This window comes from Ammospiza caudacuta, chromosome 3 (assembly GCF_027887145.1).
Source record: "Ammospiza caudacuta isolate bAmmCau1 chromosome 3, bAmmCau1.pri, whole genome shotgun sequence".
Classification (NCBI taxonomy): domain Eukaryota; kingdom Metazoa; phylum Chordata; class Aves; order Passeriformes; family Passerellidae; genus Ammospiza; species Ammospiza caudacuta.
In genome coordinates, this window is record NC_080595.1 from 88211346 (window position 1) to 88230857 (window position 19512).

General features: G+C 37.4%; 1 protein-coding gene across 1 annotated transcript in view; it reads left to right on the top strand.

Moving 5' to 3' along the window:
• DLGAP2 (DLG associated protein 2) overlaps positions 1-19512 on the top strand; it is a 300323-nt gene that overhangs the window by 246772 nt on the left and 34039 nt on the right. The window contains exon 8 of the mRNA XM_058801632.1: positions 2098-2317. Within this exon, the coding sequence (XP_058657615.1) occupies positions 2098-2317 (220 nt within the window). The remainder of the gene's footprint in view (positions 1-2097; positions 2318-19512) is intronic.

A 19512-nucleotide genomic window follows, 5' to 3' on the forward strand; every position in this document is an offset into this window, starting at 1 on the left:
GCTAACCTGGCTAATGCCCTTCAGTCAAATTCCTTAATTTGTGTGAGGTAATTCCAAATTTAATGTTATGTAGCACACATTAGAATTAGAAACAGTTAGTAATTTTCCAAAGCTTTCACTATTTTTTTCACAAGGAAACTCCCTTGTGAAAACTGTTCCCATCATTGTGCTGCCTTGTTTTTTATTATGCTGTTTATTGGTTTCTTTGACTTTTTTCTATACTCTGTTTTGAGAAAATTTCATGTGTATTAAATCCTGCACTCACAGCAAATGCTGTCAGCTGCCACCTGACAATGTTCCCACATAGAACTAGCCTAAAATCTTCTGCTTCTTTGACCATGTCTGTGAATAGAGATATTCACTGAGCTGTCCATGATAATTAATTGGTTTCAGAAGTGGTTAAAATTCTTCATTTCAGTGTGCATTACCTGGAAGGTGTCCACAATAGATTTCATTTGCAGGTAGATTGCTCAATTGGCCAGATTAACTAAACCTGCTGGATATAGTTCCTTGCTTTTTCAGTGTTCACTAACCTATGCAACTTTGTGCTAGCCACAAAATTCCTACCTAACAGTCCAGCTGTTTCCAGACCATTTAATAGCTATTGCCCCAAGCAAATGTATTATAATATCAAGTTCTGAACCTTTGCTCTTTCCTCTTTCTTTTTTTTCCATCCTCCTCTTGTTCCATCTACATAATAGCAGTTTGTATAATTTGTGAGATTTTTTTATGCTTTTTTGTTGTGACATCCTTCCTTTTTCACACCTCACAAAGGGTAGACTCAAGAAGAATGCTGAATTCCATGGTATATATTTTTAATTTCAGATTGAAAACTTTTGATCTTCTATTGTCAATAACCTTAGTTTAAAATAAGTGCCTAAGGTTTACTGAGTTTATGGATTAAATTACCATATATTTACTGATCAACAATATTGCAAACTAGTTCAGAGTAAAATTTTTTTTATCTCTTTGAGATTGCATTAGTCTACTTAACTTTATTAAAAGCAAATTTTATGAAGAGTAATTCTTTTCAGAAGATTTTCAGTAGCTACAATGTCTTACACAAAATTATCAGTTATTCATAATCATCGGAACGTCTCTATAAAATTTCCATTTACTTAACCAAAACCCTAAAACATTTGAAACATTTTATGGGACTCTCTTTCCATAATGAATAAAGCACTAGGAGCACTTAGCAGCTGTATAGGAAAATTAATATCAACCGGATGTGCCATTTAGTGAAGGCATAAATTTAACTTGTAAAATTATTCATACTGATTCTGATTTCAAGCACTCACTTTTTAGAAAATAATTATTTTCAGAAAGTCATGCAAATATCTGTTCATGTAAACTTCCTATCTGATTTTGGATAAAAATAATATTTGGTTATTCAGGTACATTTACAGGTAGTTAGGGCTGCCTTCAGTGAACATTTGAAAAACATTTTAGGTAGAATTAAGGCACCAATTTTCAAAACAGTGACATATGGTTTCCTACTGAGAGGTTCCCCAAGCCTGGCCACTCTGCCTAAGACCTGTTTATCCTGAAAATTGCCTCTAAAACAGGCACACATGTTGGCTCATGCCCAGCCTGCAAGGCGGGGCTGGCAGGTTGATGCTGGGTCCTGCCTAAGCACTGCAGGGAGCTGCAGGCTGCTGCTGAAATACCCCAGGGGGACAGCAGGGTGGAGGGTCCAGCGGGCACAGCTGGGCTGCTCTGCCTGGCAGGCTTCCACAGCACCCCTGCCGGCAGAAGTGTCAGGTTTTATACAATGCTGCTGAAGAAAAGGCTCTTCCATGGGAGTGAATGGCTAATCCAGTTAACCAGGAAGAGAGTTTGGCTTGGGTCCCTTCTCAACTATGCCAAAAGATATTGAATGGAGCATTAATGTATGGCATGTGTGATGCATTTAATAGAGATGTGTAAACAGCTGATCTAAGTTGAGCAATGTGAATGTGATCAGAAGGGATTACTACATTTTAACTATTTGCTAAAACAGTTCTTCATCAATGTACAGGTGTCCATTTGAGATGTTGAGGCCGTGATGATCACAAAAAAGCAAGTCAAAAATCAAATGCATTGTTGTTGTTTATTCAGATGAGTGAAGCAGAGGTTAATGGGCAATTTGAATCGGTGTGTGAATCAGTGTTTAGTGAAGTTGAAGCTCAGGCAATGGATGCCCTTGACCTCCCTGGATGTTTCCGAACAAGAAGCCACAGTTACTTGCGTGCCATTCAGGCAGGCTATTCCCAAGATGATGAATGTATCCCTGCGCTGACATCCTCCAACATCACCTCAACCATCAGGTCAACCACAGGTAAGCCAGTCTCCCCTGACCCTTTCACTTCTGTGCATGTAAAATCATATCAGCTTGTTTTCTCAAGGGAGCTTTGACACTAGAAGCATTTTTGCTGTGTAGAAATAATGTTTGATACCAATATTCTTATGTTTTTTAATTCTGTACTATTGTGGTTACATCTTGGAATAAGCTCTTTCTGGGAAGAATCCTGTGTGCATAATGTAATGGACCTGGGTTTTTGACCTTCATTTCACATACATGCAGTTATCTACGTAAAAATATAAAAATGCAAGTGCAAATAATATAATCTCAATATTGTTAGACATTTATGTGGTTTATCTGTCAAGTAATTGATCTTCTAAATTAGATTAGTTGTGCTAATTTTAATTTAGGTTGATAAAGTACCAAAAAAAAAGAGAAGTAAGATTAAAAATATTTGGTCTAAATACTCAAAGGCGGTTAATGTAAAAGGTAATTAATTACTTTTAGGGAAGGTGTAATCACTTGTACCAGTTCACTGAATTGTAAACATTTTGGCAAGCTTCACACATCTGCTGTTACTCATTGTCCATTAGCATTCATTGTTATAACACTCATTGTTCAGATCTTTTAACATTCTTCTGGCAACTTTCTCTTTTTTTATTAGTTGCTTAGCAAAGTCAGTAGTTTTATCCATTTTAGAATTTTAGCATATATTGGTAGAGAAAAGATTGCATAGAGAACCATTCAATAATTAAAATGAAATCTATAGGAAGTATGTATTATTTGTAAACTGATCCAAATTCGCTTCTACATTTCCAAATATATTAATGCCAGTTCCTAAAAATGATATTGTCAGTGCCACATGCTATTAAGCTGTAGTGTAGGCTATCCATCTACAAAAGGTAAAAATGAGTTCAAAATGTATCATGTAAAAATGCTTTTTAACTGATTTGCTTGATAAGTCTGTTGTATAACAGAACAGTGGGAGCTTAGAAAGGAAGCCATTGTTGAATAATATACATTTGCATTCCAGAAGTAGCATAAAATGTTATTTTATCTTAAGCATAGTATTTTAATTGTTATGTAAAACTTTGTGTAAAGCTAGAAATTGTTGGTTACAGTGCCCCCTCTAGGGATGTTTCTGTTCTTTGATTAATAGAGATGCTATCATGATATAAAATGAGATCTTATTGCTACCCCAGAGACTAATTTTCATCTTTATCATATATTATTGTGTGATCATTATGAAGACACCTTCCATGGCAAGAGACACAACAGATGCTTATTTTGGAATCTGCTCCAAGTACTGAATTGGAATATTTTCAGAATCACCTTGGTTACCAAGTGGGCTGATTTTTACCTAAACTGTCGTGAGTTTATGTGCTACATAAGCCCAAAATTCTCACTGAAAAGAACTTATTTTATTTTCCTCAGAGTGAAAAAGCTGAATAATAAAATATATTTGAGAAAATACAAGATTAGGTAGTAAGTGTGTTTGCATCACAGTGTTTTTTCATGCTTATGAGACAGGTTATGCATTGATTAGTATTCTGCTGGTTAAATACTGTGGTTTTGAAAATTTTATCCTTCATTTCAGTCCTAATTTCTCCCTCATCTCAGAAATTATTCATCAGATAGATTTTCTTGCTCACAATGTAATCCTTTCTATTTTTTGTGGTGAGGTGATATTGACAATCTGGGGAAAAAAAGATGACTTGAGATGTTTTCCTGTTCCAAAATTATTTCCAGTCTTATGGACTGTATACAGTTCTGAGTGTGATTCTGTAATTAAAATGTCATCTCTGTGCCACTGAGCAAATTTGTCAACAATTTCTATATAAGGTAAATATGCAAATCAGAAAGAATTATCTAGTATAAAAGAAGAGTAAGGATTATGAGATTCACTTTGAAGGGAAATTTCAGTTGCCAAAAAAGTTCTTGTTTTTAAAATCCTATGTGTAATGCTTCCATTTTTCTCTCTTCAGTCCTTGTCACTTTGGAGGGATATACTGCATTTCTTATCCTTACTATAATTTTTACAAAAATCTGACTTCTTCATCCCTTTTTGAAAATTGTAAAAGAAGCCATTGCCTGAAATGTGAAAATGGTGTTGGCGGTGTTGGCAGACATTTGACATTCAAATAAATGTCAGAAAGATCAGACTTTCACATCAGCTTTTTATTTCCAATTCAGTCTTTTATTTCTTAAGAAAATTACATTAAGTTCTTTTTTGCTTCTGATGTGACAAATTCTTTTTGGCAAAGAAACTAAAGGAGTTTTTTAGAAAATTAACAGTCATTTCAATTTAATTATTCCATTCAATTTTAGTTTTATAGGTCATGACTGCCCCTTATCATTGTCATAAAGCAATTTATTCGTAGCACATAGGCTTAGCTAAAAATTAATTCTTGTAACTAAAAATGTAAACCTAAACTAAAATTCTCTATGAATTCAATTACAAAAGTAATTGTAAAAAGTAGAATATATATTTACCGCATGCATTTTCCTAAAATGTTCCTAGACGCATTTGCAACTTTCAGGAGGTTGCAACTATAGTGAATATTATGTGGGACATTATTAATGGACTATGCTAATAGGATTTTCTAATAGATGGAAAAAGTGCTACCAGTATCGGGTTCTTAACTGCATACAACTTTACAGAGAAACATTGGTATTAAAGAACACATAACTTGTGCATGGATCCACGTAGTTTAATTATTTGTGGAACCAGTCTTCTCCCCCTCTGAGGGAGATTGTCACAAGGCCTAGGGCACTCCCTGCTGCCCCAGGTGTAAATGAATGAGACAAGTGGCAGTGCAAAGCAGACAGCCAGCATTGCTGGCCTATGGTAAGCTAGACTTGGCCTCTGTGTGAGCCCTGCTGAGACTCCTCTTTCATTGAGGTTAGGGCATTTCCAGCCATCACGTTTCATTTTGTGAGGAGATAATGAACCCAGTAAAAGATACTTGATGTTAAAAGCCCTGAATGGCAGCATATGCTTTGTGTCTCTGAACCGTATCCAGCCACAGCTGTCAGATGCACAGCTGAGAAAATGCAGCTCCAGCCGCTGCTGCCTCCCACCTCGCTCCTCCATCACAGACAACATGTAATTTCCTGAATGGGAAGTCACTGAGTGCAGCAGTCATCCTAAGTGCTGCTGACTTACAGCTCTGCTGCTCCTGCAAGCAATGTTTCACTTTTCAGGAAGAGCTCATAAAAACTGGGTCACTTTCCAGGTAGCACCAGGCTGGTTCCCTGTTGTCAAAGCACATCATGCCACTGTCAGCTCAGCAGGCGCCGGGAGTGTGGCACAGGGCTGGGGGAGGCACGGGCTGCTGGAGGCGCTGGGGCTGTGCCAGCTCCAGCTGAGCCAGAGCCAGCCCTGGCTGGAGAGTCCTGCTGGGAAATGGAGAGCGGTAGGTCGGGAGCAGTCACACCTTATCCCACCTGCAACACCTGGCTTCCCTCCCTGAAAAGTGCTTCAGATTCTGTGGTACAGCACCAGACTGTACTATGAGAACATAACCAACAAGGACATCTGGAAGGTATTAATCACTCCCTCATTCCCCCTTGATATGAGAAGGTCAACTTACTTTTGCTACAAGTTCGCTATGTAGAGAGAGTCCTTTGTATTAATCACTCCTTGTGTTATAGATTATTTCAGAATGTTTCCTCACAGGTTTTTTTTTTTAGTTTGGTTTTACTGTGAATGCTGAAACATTGAATTGCAATGGTAATGGAGGCAGCAATTAGCATGGTCTCTTTGAAGCAGAACATGCTAAAATCCCTTTCCTGAGAGAGAGAGAGAGAGTAACTTGGTACTTGCACTTCTGGCCAACTTGAACACCAACTTATCATCTCTTCAGATTTGGAGGCACACTTATGTTCTCCTGATGACATTATATACATTGTATAAAATGAATAAAACACATCTTTATTGAGAGAACCATTCTCTCTGGATTCCTCTGGACAGTGCTCAGGATATTTACTCATCAGGTGGAATAACTTCTCAGTGTATACTGCTTTTATATTCAAATTGAAGCAGCTAGCCAGAAATGCTAAATATGTGACTCAATCAGATGCATGAAATCCTTCTCCAGCAACAAGCATGGACTGAGTGGACTCTGTTAAATTCTTTGGTTTTCAGTCTGATGAATAAAAGAGAGGATAATTTTCAGTTCCTTAAAACTACTCCACATGTTCCTCTAACCCAGGTTTTTTGGCTATAACAGTATTTTTTTACTGGATTAATGATAAATGAATGGATTAATGATAAAAAATCCACCTAGCTATGGACTTTAGCACAATGGGGACTTGGTCAGGGTACATAAAGGCATCCTGGATTTCTCTCCTATGTTAAATGTCAGTTCAAAGTAATTTCCCCCACTTCAGGGATTTTGTGGTAATCTTGAGAGAAATTTAGCATAAAGCATTGCTGAATTTAGGGAACAGAGTTACTAGCCCTAAGTTGTCAGTATAATGCATAAAAATTTTTAATTCTTCTAGAAAATGTAGCATAATGCAATCTGTCAGATTTTTCCAATCCTAATGATTCTCTCATTTGTGCATGCACCTCCATTTTTCTGATTCATAGTAGGTAGATCAACTCAGCTCATGTTTGCTAAAGACTTCACTGAGGAAGATGAAGTGACTTTGGGTCATTTTACTTTTTGAAAACTGTCTTTGGGCCATTTTACTTTTCTCAGTCAGCTGGACTCTGCTTGAGTAATGCAATGAGTAAACTTCAGAGAATTCCACATTTGCAGAACTATTCAGCACTAATTCCAAAACCAATTAATTCAAGCAAGGTCACATTGGATGAGGAAGTTTTCAATTAGAACTCCTACAATTACTCAGGATGCCTGAGGAATTGCAGGTTTCCCTTCTCCAGACTTCAGGCTATTTCCAGCTTTCCATTTTCAAATAAAGGGCTATGTAAGGTGAATTTTTACAGCCCATGTTTGATATTTAGCCACAAAACTCTCATGGTCAGTGAACTGATTGCATAATCATTACTTACAAAAATAAATGAATGAGAATATGATATTTCACGGAGAAATTGTATTGCTCCATAGCATGGCTACCCCTCCAAACCCTAAAAGGACTGATTCACTGGTTGCTATCTGAACACTAATAAGATTAGTTATTGTTTTAAGGTTTTACTGGTTTGTCAGGTTTTTTTGCCACATATAAGGAGAGTGGAGCTACACACATGGAGCTAGTACATATGACACCCCTCCCATGAGAAAAATATAAGTATCAGCACTTCTGAGCTTGGGAAAGAAAAAACTCAGAAGGAATTTTATAAATTTATATAAATATAAAAAATGGGGGGGAAATGCTCTTCGGTACTTAAAAGAAAAATCATTTATGAGTAATAGATGTGAGATTTTCTTTCATTTCCTCAAGTATGAGACATTTCATCCAGGTGGCTGTTTGGATCTTCTTAATCTGATGCACTATGGCTAGGACAACCCAGCCAAATGGGGAAAACTTATGCATGAAGTAACATCTCCACAGTTTCTGTTCTTTCTATGGAAATAAACGCTCAGTCTGAGAGGATTTTACTGGTATCCATTGCTAGCAGTGGAATCCACAACAGATATGTTTAAAAACACAAAGCATTGAGTTCAAATAAGATATAGAAGGCTGTGTTATCAATCATAATTTAGTATGTTGACTTTCCTTAATTACTGTTGGGGCTCTATGGAATTATCTGACACTCTAACTCTCTGCAGGAAGCACCATCTATCTCTTGGAGCATTTGGGCATCCTGAGTTAATCCTTTGATGCTGTGCCAAATTGTGTTCCTATACTGTGAAAATAAATCTTATCCTAACAAATGATGAGCCCAGTTCTACACTTGAATACACACACATAATTTTCATTGCTCTGGGTGTATCTGGAGAGCATAATTAGTCTTTAATTTTTTTTACATATTGAAGTTTTGCTGCTATGCTGACACTGCTGTTCGAGAGCAGCTCTACATGGTAGAAAGTCATTAGGATGAAGGTGACACAAACACTTTGGTTCAAGGACTTTGACAAGAGGGCCAAGGAGCTGTCACAGCTGTTCACAACTCTGGGATTCCTGGAGATGGAGTAAGGCTGTGCTAATCAGGGCTGCCTGGCCTCCTCAAGCTGATGAGGCATGAAAGCAGTTGGAGCAGTAGCCAGGAGCTTTTCATAATTTTCATTCTCCCTGGTACAGATTATCTTCAGAGTCAAAGATAAAAATGAAGTCACTGCCTTCCCTCTGTGGTTAGTTTTAAAATGTGTAATAATTGTTTCTCTCTTGCTCCTGCTGTTCTGTGCTTGACAAAATTCCTCCATACCCACTGGATTTGCCAGACATCTGGTTCTTTTTTTTTTATTAAAAATGACACCTATGCTGCCTCCCCTGCCAAAATTTGGCTTCAAAGCTGTTCTGTTCAAAGAGTTTTCTCAACTATGTTTTCTTTATGGCATTATATGGTTAAAAAAGAAGTAGAATTTATCAGAAAAGTGTAACATGCAAGGAAGGTGATTCACTGCTCGGTTTTAACCCTTCCTGATGTGGTAGAAGCTGACAGTGGCAGATGTAAATCTCATCCCAGCTATTTACCCTGAGGTTGCCAGAGGGCTTTGTGTGTGCAGCTGAGGGAAGCACACAGGGCTGGTGACCCTGGAAGCACCAGTTCATTGTGCTTCCTTGCAGGGAAAAAGAAGGAAGGACCCTCCCTGTGCTTCTCCTCCTGGGAAAGAAAGTAACCTCCAAGGAGTCTATTCAGAAGCTCTGCATGTGCTCAGTCCTGGGGTTTGTTGAATGTGTATGTGTCAGGAGCCATAATGATGATATGTGCACTGGAACTACATTCCTTGCTGTGCTAGCTAGACAAACATCATTGGATCCATTTCTGCATCAGGGAACTTATTCAGACTCAGATCGACCCTAGACAGACAACTGATAAACCTGATACTCAAAACATCCTGGAAAGGGTATTTTCCAAAGCATCAGAGTAAATAAAGACACCAAAATTGGTGACATTCCTAGGGCATAACCTGACAGAATTAGCCTTTGACCAGACAGGTTAGTTGAATTGTGTTGGGTTAAACTCCAGGTCAAGTCAACTAAACATAGATGCTTTTGTGCAATGTAGCTGTCTAAGTTCCTATGACAACAAACTGATTAATTCAGAGACAATTGACTGGTACCATTTGAGACATCTGTACAGGACCTAGACAAGAAACTGTTGGGAGGAAGGCTTTGGTACCCATGTTTTGGTGAGTTTGACTCAGACTGAGTACAGTGTATGCATCCTATTGTGCACCAACACAGAATCAACAAACCTCAAGCTACACTGAGGTGTTTTATTGTCAATGAATAGCACTTTGATTAGTCTTGACAAAGTCTTACTTGCCGTAAGGCCAAGGTTCAGTCTCAATACATAGTCCATTGAAATATGCACCACAAATACCAGAGCAATCCCAAGAGCACACTGCTACTCCTCAAGGGCAACTAGGGGACACCCAGGGTTCTGGAAGATAGCTTGAAGTGAGGAACCTATCACTTGGCTTTCTGACAATGAGAACAGCCTATCAAGGACACATCAATGAGTCATGAATTTTATATGCATTTCTTTACCTTTTCAGACATTTATGTGTTCAGAAAAAACATGTATTTCCACGCTCTGTCTCCTTCCCCTAGTCTAAGAAATTATACAAATTTCAGTCATAAAATTTCATCTCATGTGATACATATATCTAAAATGTGTGTTTCAAAGGCAATCATTTTAATTCCCTATTATAGCCAGTGGATATCTATGTTCTTTATAACTTGTATCCTCTATGAAAGAAGTGGTCCTCTGGACATCCCTGTTTCTCTCTGTTGTCTATTAAAATAGTCTACAATAATAGCATTGCATAGCTAGCTAACTTTCATTAATCTGAGGCAAAAGTTAAACCTATTCAAATTGCATTATAGGATGAAAACTAAGGTTAAACTTGGGTCCCACTGAAAACAAGGATAACTGAGAGAACCTAAAATCTGAGAGATAAAACACAACAGTATCATTTTCTACACCTAAATACAGGGATGGGAGCCTGCAATTAGCTTTTTTAGTTTCAACTGGTTTTGACACTGGTTTTGACATTCATACTTACTCCATCTGCTTCTTGGTTAAAATGGTTATTGGATTTGACAAAAAAGTGCACTCTGAGTTTGTGTCCAGACTTGCAATCTCTGTGGATTAAATTAATTGTTTAAAGGTACTAAATTGCACTTGTTTAAAATATTTAGTAATCACTTATGTTCCTTAATGTCAGATTATCATAATATAGTGATAAAATTATGTAACATTTCCTTAAGGGTAAGTAAGCTAATTTTTTTTCTCATCCTACTTTTCTTAAAATTCCTTACTGTAAATTAAATACAATGACAAGCGACACATAGTTACTGTAAGAAAGAGAATAGAAAATAGAAAAAACAAAACCAATTATAAGCCTACATAATATATTCATGAGGGGGTTTATGAAGCTGATGGAAATTAATTTAACTGAGTGAGAAGGGTACATGGGAGTTTGAGAAGAAATTTTACTGGAAAACATTTTCTTTTTTTTTTTTTATTTCAGTGTGAAAAGAGTAGCACAAGAAGAGTGATTCTTCGTGTTTGTAACTTTCTTTTCTTTGTCTCTTTCTGTGTTGACAATGTGACAAATGCAATCTGTATTCCTGAAAAGCCGCACATATATATTTTGGAAATGAAATATAGTTAAAGGAACATTTTTTCCTTCCTGTAATTGAAAAACTGAGATGCTGTTTTTTAATGCAACTCCAGTAATTTAGAGGCACATAGGAACTGTTTAGAAGAGCAGTACAGCTGTCAGCACTTTGCCATGTCATCTACAGGATACTGGTTAGGCTATAATTTCTTACTAATTAACTGATCTAAAATAAGAACCCTTTGTAAGCAGTCCATCAGAAATCTATGAGGTTTGTGTTGCCCACATCTCTGTTAATTTTAGCAAAGGCCTACACTTTTTGATCTTGATGTCTTGTTTGATTTGCATTTCTGTTTTGAGACTAACATTAATTACACTGTCAAAACATATTTATCATTTATGTAACATGGAGCTGCCTACAGACCTAAGTTTTCTCAATATGGAGGTAACATCTTGTGTGCAGAATTATTTGATTAGAGTAATTGCTTTTATACATTTCTTCTCCAGGGAGACTGTAGTGGCTCCAGCTTTTTCCAAATTTACTGGTAACATTTCCTCTTAATTGCTTGTTTCCTGTACAAAATCAGATAGATGTACAGAACTAAAAGGATCTACTCTGAATATTGAGGCTGACCAGTTGCACACACAGATTTAAAAAAAAAAAAAATCCAGTAATTTTGCCTTACCACAGTAATTTTTAATTGAGGTTATGTGTCATATTAATGATTTCAGTAGTTTTTTAAAGTGCTGCACAGATTCTGTTTATCAGAGAGATGTCAAAGACAGATGCTGCTTTAAAAAATAGTTTTTTTAATATGCAATTTATTTGGCAGCAGTGTCTCAGTGATGAGCTCTTTTGAAAAACTTTTTTAAAAATTGTATATAGGCAGCACAATTCTTGTCTGTGTCAATAATATGTTAATATAATGGTCCAGATCCTGAGATGGTATGAATTGGACTGCTTCCACTGACTTCAATGTCAACATTTTCAATGGGATTAACAGCATGGTCTAATCTACTGCTTCAAACTGGTAATTTATTTTAAAAAATTACAGAAATACAGACGGTTTGCTTTTCATGCCTGTCTGGAGTTAAAAAGATACCTGGGGCAGCTGGTACTGGCTGCTATGTAGTAGCTTCAGCAGAAGGGGTCAAGGTTTCAGTCATTGCTGCAGGGCAATTCCACTCACATTTGCTTCACCATCCAGCTCCCAGGGATGTGGAGCAGAGGAGATGAAGCTCCCACCTTTCCAATGAACACTGGTTACAAAAGACAGGAGAGGTTATATCCCAGTGCAAACCAGTGTGTCCCAGGGACAGAGCTTTTGGCTGGAGCTTTTCTCATCCCTTTAGGTATTTCACAGCACCATAGAATCATTAAGGCTGGATAAAACCTCCAGGTCATCAAGTCCAACCTTTGAACACCACCATGTCAACTAAATCAAGTGCCAGGCCCACTTGTTTCTTGAACACTGCCAGTGATGGTAACTGTCAAAATTAGCTGTCCTAATTTGAGCTGGTTGTCCTTGATTGTCTTTATGGTTGACAGAGAAAAGCATAGGATGATTCATTTCCTGGTAAAATAAGCATCTAAAATGGGCAAGAATTGCCCCCAGAATTGCTTATTTTTCTCACAGTAATTCTAAAAGTGATTGGACAGCTAACTTGGACCCGGATGACTGGGTTTTTATTAGCAACTGATGTGAGGTGAGATGGATTCCCATGTACAGTTCCCAAAAACTGTCCTGAAGTTATGATGTAATTCGCTGTTATTAAAAGACCCTACTTAAAATACTGGCCCAGGATAAATGCAACATTTTGCCCCCACAGACTATGCCAACATGAGACTACCAATTAACATCTGACTTTAAGGTGTAACAAATATCCAGGTTTACTTAATCACAAGATATGTAAAATGATCCAACAGGAAGAAAGGTTGCAAAGTTATAGATGCATACTACCGAGACAATGATTTCAGGTTTAAATAAAGTGCAGCCCATCATATAAACTATGCTGATAAAAATCGTCTGGGTGTAAGCAGTCTTTAAGGAAAAAATCTCATAAAACTATCACTGTGATATTTTTATATCTTATACATATATATATATATATATCTCAGTGAGATATATATATCACTTTTTCTTAGTGTTTAATCTCAAAAGGAAAAAACAGGGTCCTTTTACAGATACACAAACTCAAGACTGTCTCTCTAATGAGAAGGTCTCTGGTCTCTTTACTGGCTGGGAATTAATCATGGAAGCCTGAATGAGAAAAGGGAAGAAGCAGAAAGATAGGTTAACAACTAAAGCATCTCTCTGATTACGTTAGAGAGAAATTTATTCAGAATTTAATTAAAGGAGTTAATTTAATTAAAACCAAAATTCTCTCTTGAATTTGAATCACAGTATGACAGTGGTAAGTTTTAATGACTACTTTTGCAAGGTTTGAATATTCTTACAATAAAAAAACTCTCAATAACCTCTAAAATGGAGAAATTCTTGAATATAGAAAGCCCTCAGAAATAACAGGATCTTTCACCACCAGAGCAGCAAGCAAAGGTGTGGACCTTTCCAGGGAGCAGCAAAGGAAAGGGCTGGAGCAGCCTGGACTGTATGGGACATGGTTCCCTCGCCTGCCCTACACCCACACACAGTATTTCAATTTAAGCACAAGTGGGTGTGTTAGAGGAGCCCTCTGAAGAACTTGATTTACATTCAGGCGCCTGTCTAGGGTAGGGTAATGGAGCAAATCACTCTTTTCTTCAGTCCTGCCTGGGTACATACTGCTTCAGCACTGAAAGCAGAAAGAAGAGACTCCAATCAGCAGTGTAGGTTTTAAAATCTTCACTGAGGGCACACATTGAAAATGGAAAGCTTGGATCCAAACAGACTGATTTACTGATTTACTTGGATCCAAACAGTCTTATTCAACCTTTTCCTCATCATTGTAACAGATCTGTTTTTCTTAATTAAATACCAGAGGCTACACATGTTAAAACAAAGCATTTTGAAATCTTTTTGTTATCACTGAACTTTAAAGATATAACTGATTCAAGAAGTAAACACCTTACTAACATTTCAGAATTTGACTAAGGAAAGCAGATTATTTTGTACAATTAAACTGGCCTGTTTGATACTACAGTCTGCTTTTAATGATATTTGGAATCAGAGACTGATGTAGATGGAAGATAAAAAAGGCATATATAAAAAGATGTGTCCCAACACCCTCTCTTTTAAATGGGGACTTGTATTTTTATTTTTGACATCCATGCCTTGTTAGAAAAATCATCAAATAATTCTTTTTGTGAGAAATAAATTCTTTTAGTGTTTGTGATTTTTTTTTTCTCAAAAGTCCCCTTTGATTTCTCAATGTTCTTTTAATGATCATCATTCTGTGTTTTGAGAAGTAACTGTTAGGGATCCATATGTACGGGTTTTTTTTAGGAGTAACTCAGAATTTCTAATGACCATGATGGAGAACAGTGAAGAGATTTCAGGGCATTTCAGGGACAGTCATGTTAGCTGGGACTTCCAAAACCTTTGGCTAAAACAGTGTACACCAAAGACTCTTCAATAAACTGAGTACTCTTTTGATACAGGGTTAGATTTGGTTGTCACCTTTCATTATGAGAAGGCCTCATTTTTCCTCTTCTGAAATAATTTCAGCGTTGGTGCTGACTTTCCCTGTGCACAGCAGAAGATCCAGCTCCAGCCTGGGCATCTGCCCTGTGTTTCTCCGGGTGCTGTGGCTGCTCAGAGGAGCCCCTGGGACCTCTGCCTCCAGGGCAGCTCCCAGCTCCCTGCAGAGCAATTATCCTCCTGCTGCAGAAACCTCCCTACAAAACAGAAAACCCAGTTTACTGCTGCCACCACCATTTCCTTTAATTGATGGTCCTTTCATGTAAATTCATCACCCAGCTAATTTTGTGATCTCAGCCTAAATAATGTTATTTTGACTAAGTGCTTAGCGGTTACATTGATATGTAAAAACCCCTCAGGTGATTCTATCTTGCAAATGGACCAAAAGTGGTGATTTATTAAAAGGCTGCCTTTTGAAAGGTGTTCTGAATGTCACCCACAGCCACTGCTATTTCATCAAATAGATCACATTTCTCCTACTGCCTTGTGTCTGCGAAGGTCTATGGCTAACCTGAAGTTATGTCTAAATTGACTTATTTTAGTAATTTTATTTCTAGTATAAACGTTGTTGGCACTGGAATATGGCTGGAATAACTGATTTCTATGGCTGTATCAATGGTAACTTTTAGCAAGTTTAGACAAATACAGTGTAGATTAAGAGGGATATTCTTCTTCCAGCTGTATCAGTTAAACTGTTGCTCATAAATGATCAGGAAATCTTCCTTGTATTTCTACTGTGTGTATCCAAACCACCAAATTGTCGGTTCTCCAGAGCTGGAATAATCTTCCTGGCTACTCAGCAGTATTACCATAGTGCCTGATATTCTGGTTGTGACTGATGCTGCCTGCCTGGCATCACAGAGCACATAAAACAATTAATGTGGTTTACAGAACCACATTCATAGCCACCTCTGTGCCAAACTCAGCACTGGTAGGCAATCTTGCGCATGTGAGGGTCTGGCACTTAGGATATCAATCCTTACAAAACTAATTTGATATTTTACACTTTTTCCTGACTGAGTGAGAAATTGATGCATGTTATGCTGCATTGAACAATTTATACCTGATTTGCATCATTGTTTAATCTGGCCCACTATGAAGCAGCACAGAACCATTTTGTTTATTCTCCATTTGTCTAAATGCCCTTCCTTGAAGGAAAATCTAATGGAGCCAATTGCACATATTTATGTTGAAGTGGGGCAAGTACCCAAGCAGTTAATACTTTTATTCAAGTAGGAGTCTGAAATATCCGTATGGTTTAGAATTAGAACAGCTTGTCACCATTTTTGTAATTTTTGATTGATGATTATAAGCTAATAGAGGGAGACAAAATGTGTGTTCAGAACTTAAAAAAATATTTTTCCCACTTCCTTAAATTAGGCAAAAAATAAATTCTGCTTTTTATATCAAGATAGCCTTTAAATACAACTGGAAAGAAAATTTTAGTTTCTTTTTCTAGTTTATTCATAAAAAGACATATTTATGTCTTGTGCCATCTGCTTTATTTTTCCTTGCATTTCAGAGCAGTTACAGATTTTGCAAACTTATTAACAGCATTGCAGAGGCCTGTTGCTTTTACTTTGCTTGAACCTCATTGCTCAGCAGCAGGACTAGCAAGAGAAATATCCAGAATATTCAGGATATGCACACTAAAACCACTAAAAATTTAAAGAAATCAGAAAACTAAAGAATTCAGAAATCTTTGGGCAGCACTAGAAACAACAGGAGATTATCCCGGATTGGCATTTTACGTGTCCAAACATGAGCGGGTCTCTGGCATCTGCCCAAGTGCACAATTTAAATCTGTCTGGAGCCATCCTGCGCCAGCTCTGCCCTCTGGGGCTCTTCCCCAGGCCTGCCTCATGCTGGCTCTCACCTCCTGCTGTGGTGCTGCCTCTGATGCTCAGCTTGTCTGCACTGAAGACAGGAATTCTCCATCCCAGTCTCATTCCCAGTGCAATTTTCGCCACCAGTGCCCTGTGGAGCTGTGGGGCACTGTCCTCAGCCGGTGCTGTGCTCCCCAGGACTGCTGCCCAGAACCACCTTCCAGCAAAGTCCTCCACAGCTCTGGAGTTTGCAGAATGATGACTAAAAATGGGGAAGATACAAAGCAGTGCTGAGGAGGTTTTACATGCTTGCTTTGGACTAATAACTACTAAAGCAAATAAAATGTACAGGGTAGAGAATGGTGCTAAGATGGCAGGAGCCCCTGTCCATCAGCAGAAGCAGATGATAAATAAAAAGTTCATTTTCAATTAGGAGCAGGAAATGTTTCTTCCCATATATGGTGTGTTGCATTTACAATTGCCAGGACCAAGAACCAGACATGATAGAAAAGGGTTATTGTTGATACCAGGACTATTCCCAGATGCCATTGCTAATGGAAACAATTTGCAAGTGAATAAAGTTTCATGCTTCAGACCTTAAGGCAATACTGATTTATTAGAGATCTAAACCCAAGCATGAACAGTAAACTGTGGGTTACTTTCTCCTTTAACAGGACCCTAATCTGTTATGTAGCTGGCTCTTAAGTCACCAACACAGGCCAAGTTATCCCATTTAATTCGCTTGAACCACTAGAATTATTAAAGCAAATAGAATTTGGTAGCAAGATTTGAGTCTCAAATGCAGGTCTCTATCCTCTTACTTGATTTTGTTAGTCTCCAATTAGTCCCAGATTTCTGTCTCTGAAACTGTTATTCCAGATACAAACTCATTAACAGTGTAGAGATGGATTTTTTTCATTCCCTGTTCAATATTTGATCTCTGTGACTGTATAGGAATTAATTGAATTTCTTCCTGCCATATTTCACTGTAAAAATGTAGCCAGTTTCCCACAAACTTCCAGTCTACTGGAAGTTTATTCTACTTGTTCCAAGAACATCTGTGGGATTTTTAATTTCTGTTTAGTGTTCACGACCAAACGCTTGCCAGAACACTGCAGTTACTCTAATACCTGGTGGCTTTAAATCATGTCACTCCACTGAAATAATCAGACTTTTAGAATAAAATATTCAATCCTAGGGGGAGAAAAAAGGGGGGAAAAGAAAAAAGGGCAAGAAATTGTTTTCGTTTTGCCACAGGAAGAGTTTTTCTTTTTCAGAAATGTAAATGAAGATTAAGTCAGTTAAGAAGGGCTGCAACAGCAGTTTAACATTTATATTCATTAGACAGAGAAGTGATCTGCTGCTCAAGTAGTAGGGATATACCTGCTTGTGATGTTTCATTATCACATTAACCATATGTTTCATTTTTCACTGCTATTCTTTTACATGAAGACAGATGTAAAAACAGTAAAGTAGTTATCACAGTGATAACCTGTCTTATGTTACAGGTAAAATTGGCTTCCCCTGTGCTGGATATTGTTCACCCTATTTCACCCCATTTTCTCTATTTGTAATGTTTCCCAGCATGTTGATCATTTGCATCTTAATTTACAGAGTAGTGGAGCAGCATTATGGCAGCTCTCTTAGTGGAAACATTCCTCAGATCCACTACTTGAGTTCATTAGACACTGTCTTAATTTTGAAGATTTACAGCCTCCCCCTTCTTCTGTGAACTTTCTGTACTCCCTAAAGCATCTGAAAAATATTGAGTTTTTTTCTTTTTTCTTAATTGCTGCTGACAAAACTGACAGGAGATAAGATTGGTGATAGGACAAAAAAAATGGCACTTCAAAAAAAGCACAGTCTCAGATACTGAAGAGCATGTTTCATGTGTTTTACATGTTCCACTCTGTTTGAGCAATTTAGCTCAGAGCAAGGCTCTAAAATCTCTACCAGAATTGAGCGGCATCAATAGTCATTCAAAATGTTCTTTAAATGAAAGTTTTCTTTCCTAGCTCAGCCTTTCTCTCTTTTATCTATGATATCACTTTAATTTATGATTTTCAAGAGTAAGCATTTAAGAGTCACTTTCTCTAGACTCACTGTTCACACAGGCTGGCCTGGTGATACAGGCTCAGCAGTCCAAGGTGTTAATTCTACTCCTGTAACTATACAAGAAGTGAATTGGACTTGGTTTCTCCATGCAGGAATAAAGATATACCACAATGCATTTTTTTTTATCAGTTGCTAATTTTATGAATTATGATTGTATGTACTTTGGGGAAAATACTCTTCCACAGCAGAAATAATCTTATTAGTACCAAAAAAAAAAAAGTGAAAAAGTGTTTAGTGGGCTTAGACAATTAGAAAATTCAGCTCTGTGATATTAATGGTTAAATATTAATGTCTATGAAATTTTTAAAATTTTGTAAGGATGCAGTATTGGCACAGTTCTGCATCTGTAGAGTTTTATTGGATGTTTTGTTGAGCCTTATGCTGGAAGACGGAATCTATGTTAAACCAGCTTCGGAACTGCTCTGCTCATCAAAGTCTTAATAGCTTTGCATATATTAGAATATTTTTAACATGCCTTGAATTTTCATTTATTAACGGTATTGAAAAAAATTTTAAAATATATGCTTCTTGCACAAGTAATTAGCCAACCTTGCCTAATTCCAACCAGTGTAGCTGGCAGGATTTTAAGAGGTTATAGTGTGGCAAACCATAAAGTAGTGTGGTATACCACAAAGCTCACAGTTCAGACAATAAGAACAGAAGGGGAAAAAAAATCTTCCTTTATTCCTTTTATGAGCTTTATTCCTTAATCTCAGAAGCCTCAGTGTGTTCTTACCCAGCACAAGTCTTAACACACATATCCTTGCTAACTCTCATCTTCACTGTAATTTGGGACTCTCATTTCCAGCCATTCCTTCTTTCTTGTTGAAATAAAATGTTTCTGTGGATAGCCATCTGACTCTGAGTGACACTTTCAAATAACAGTGAGGTTGATGAAGAGTACTACATTACACCATCATAATTTTTAAATAATGCAATCTTAAGGTAATTTC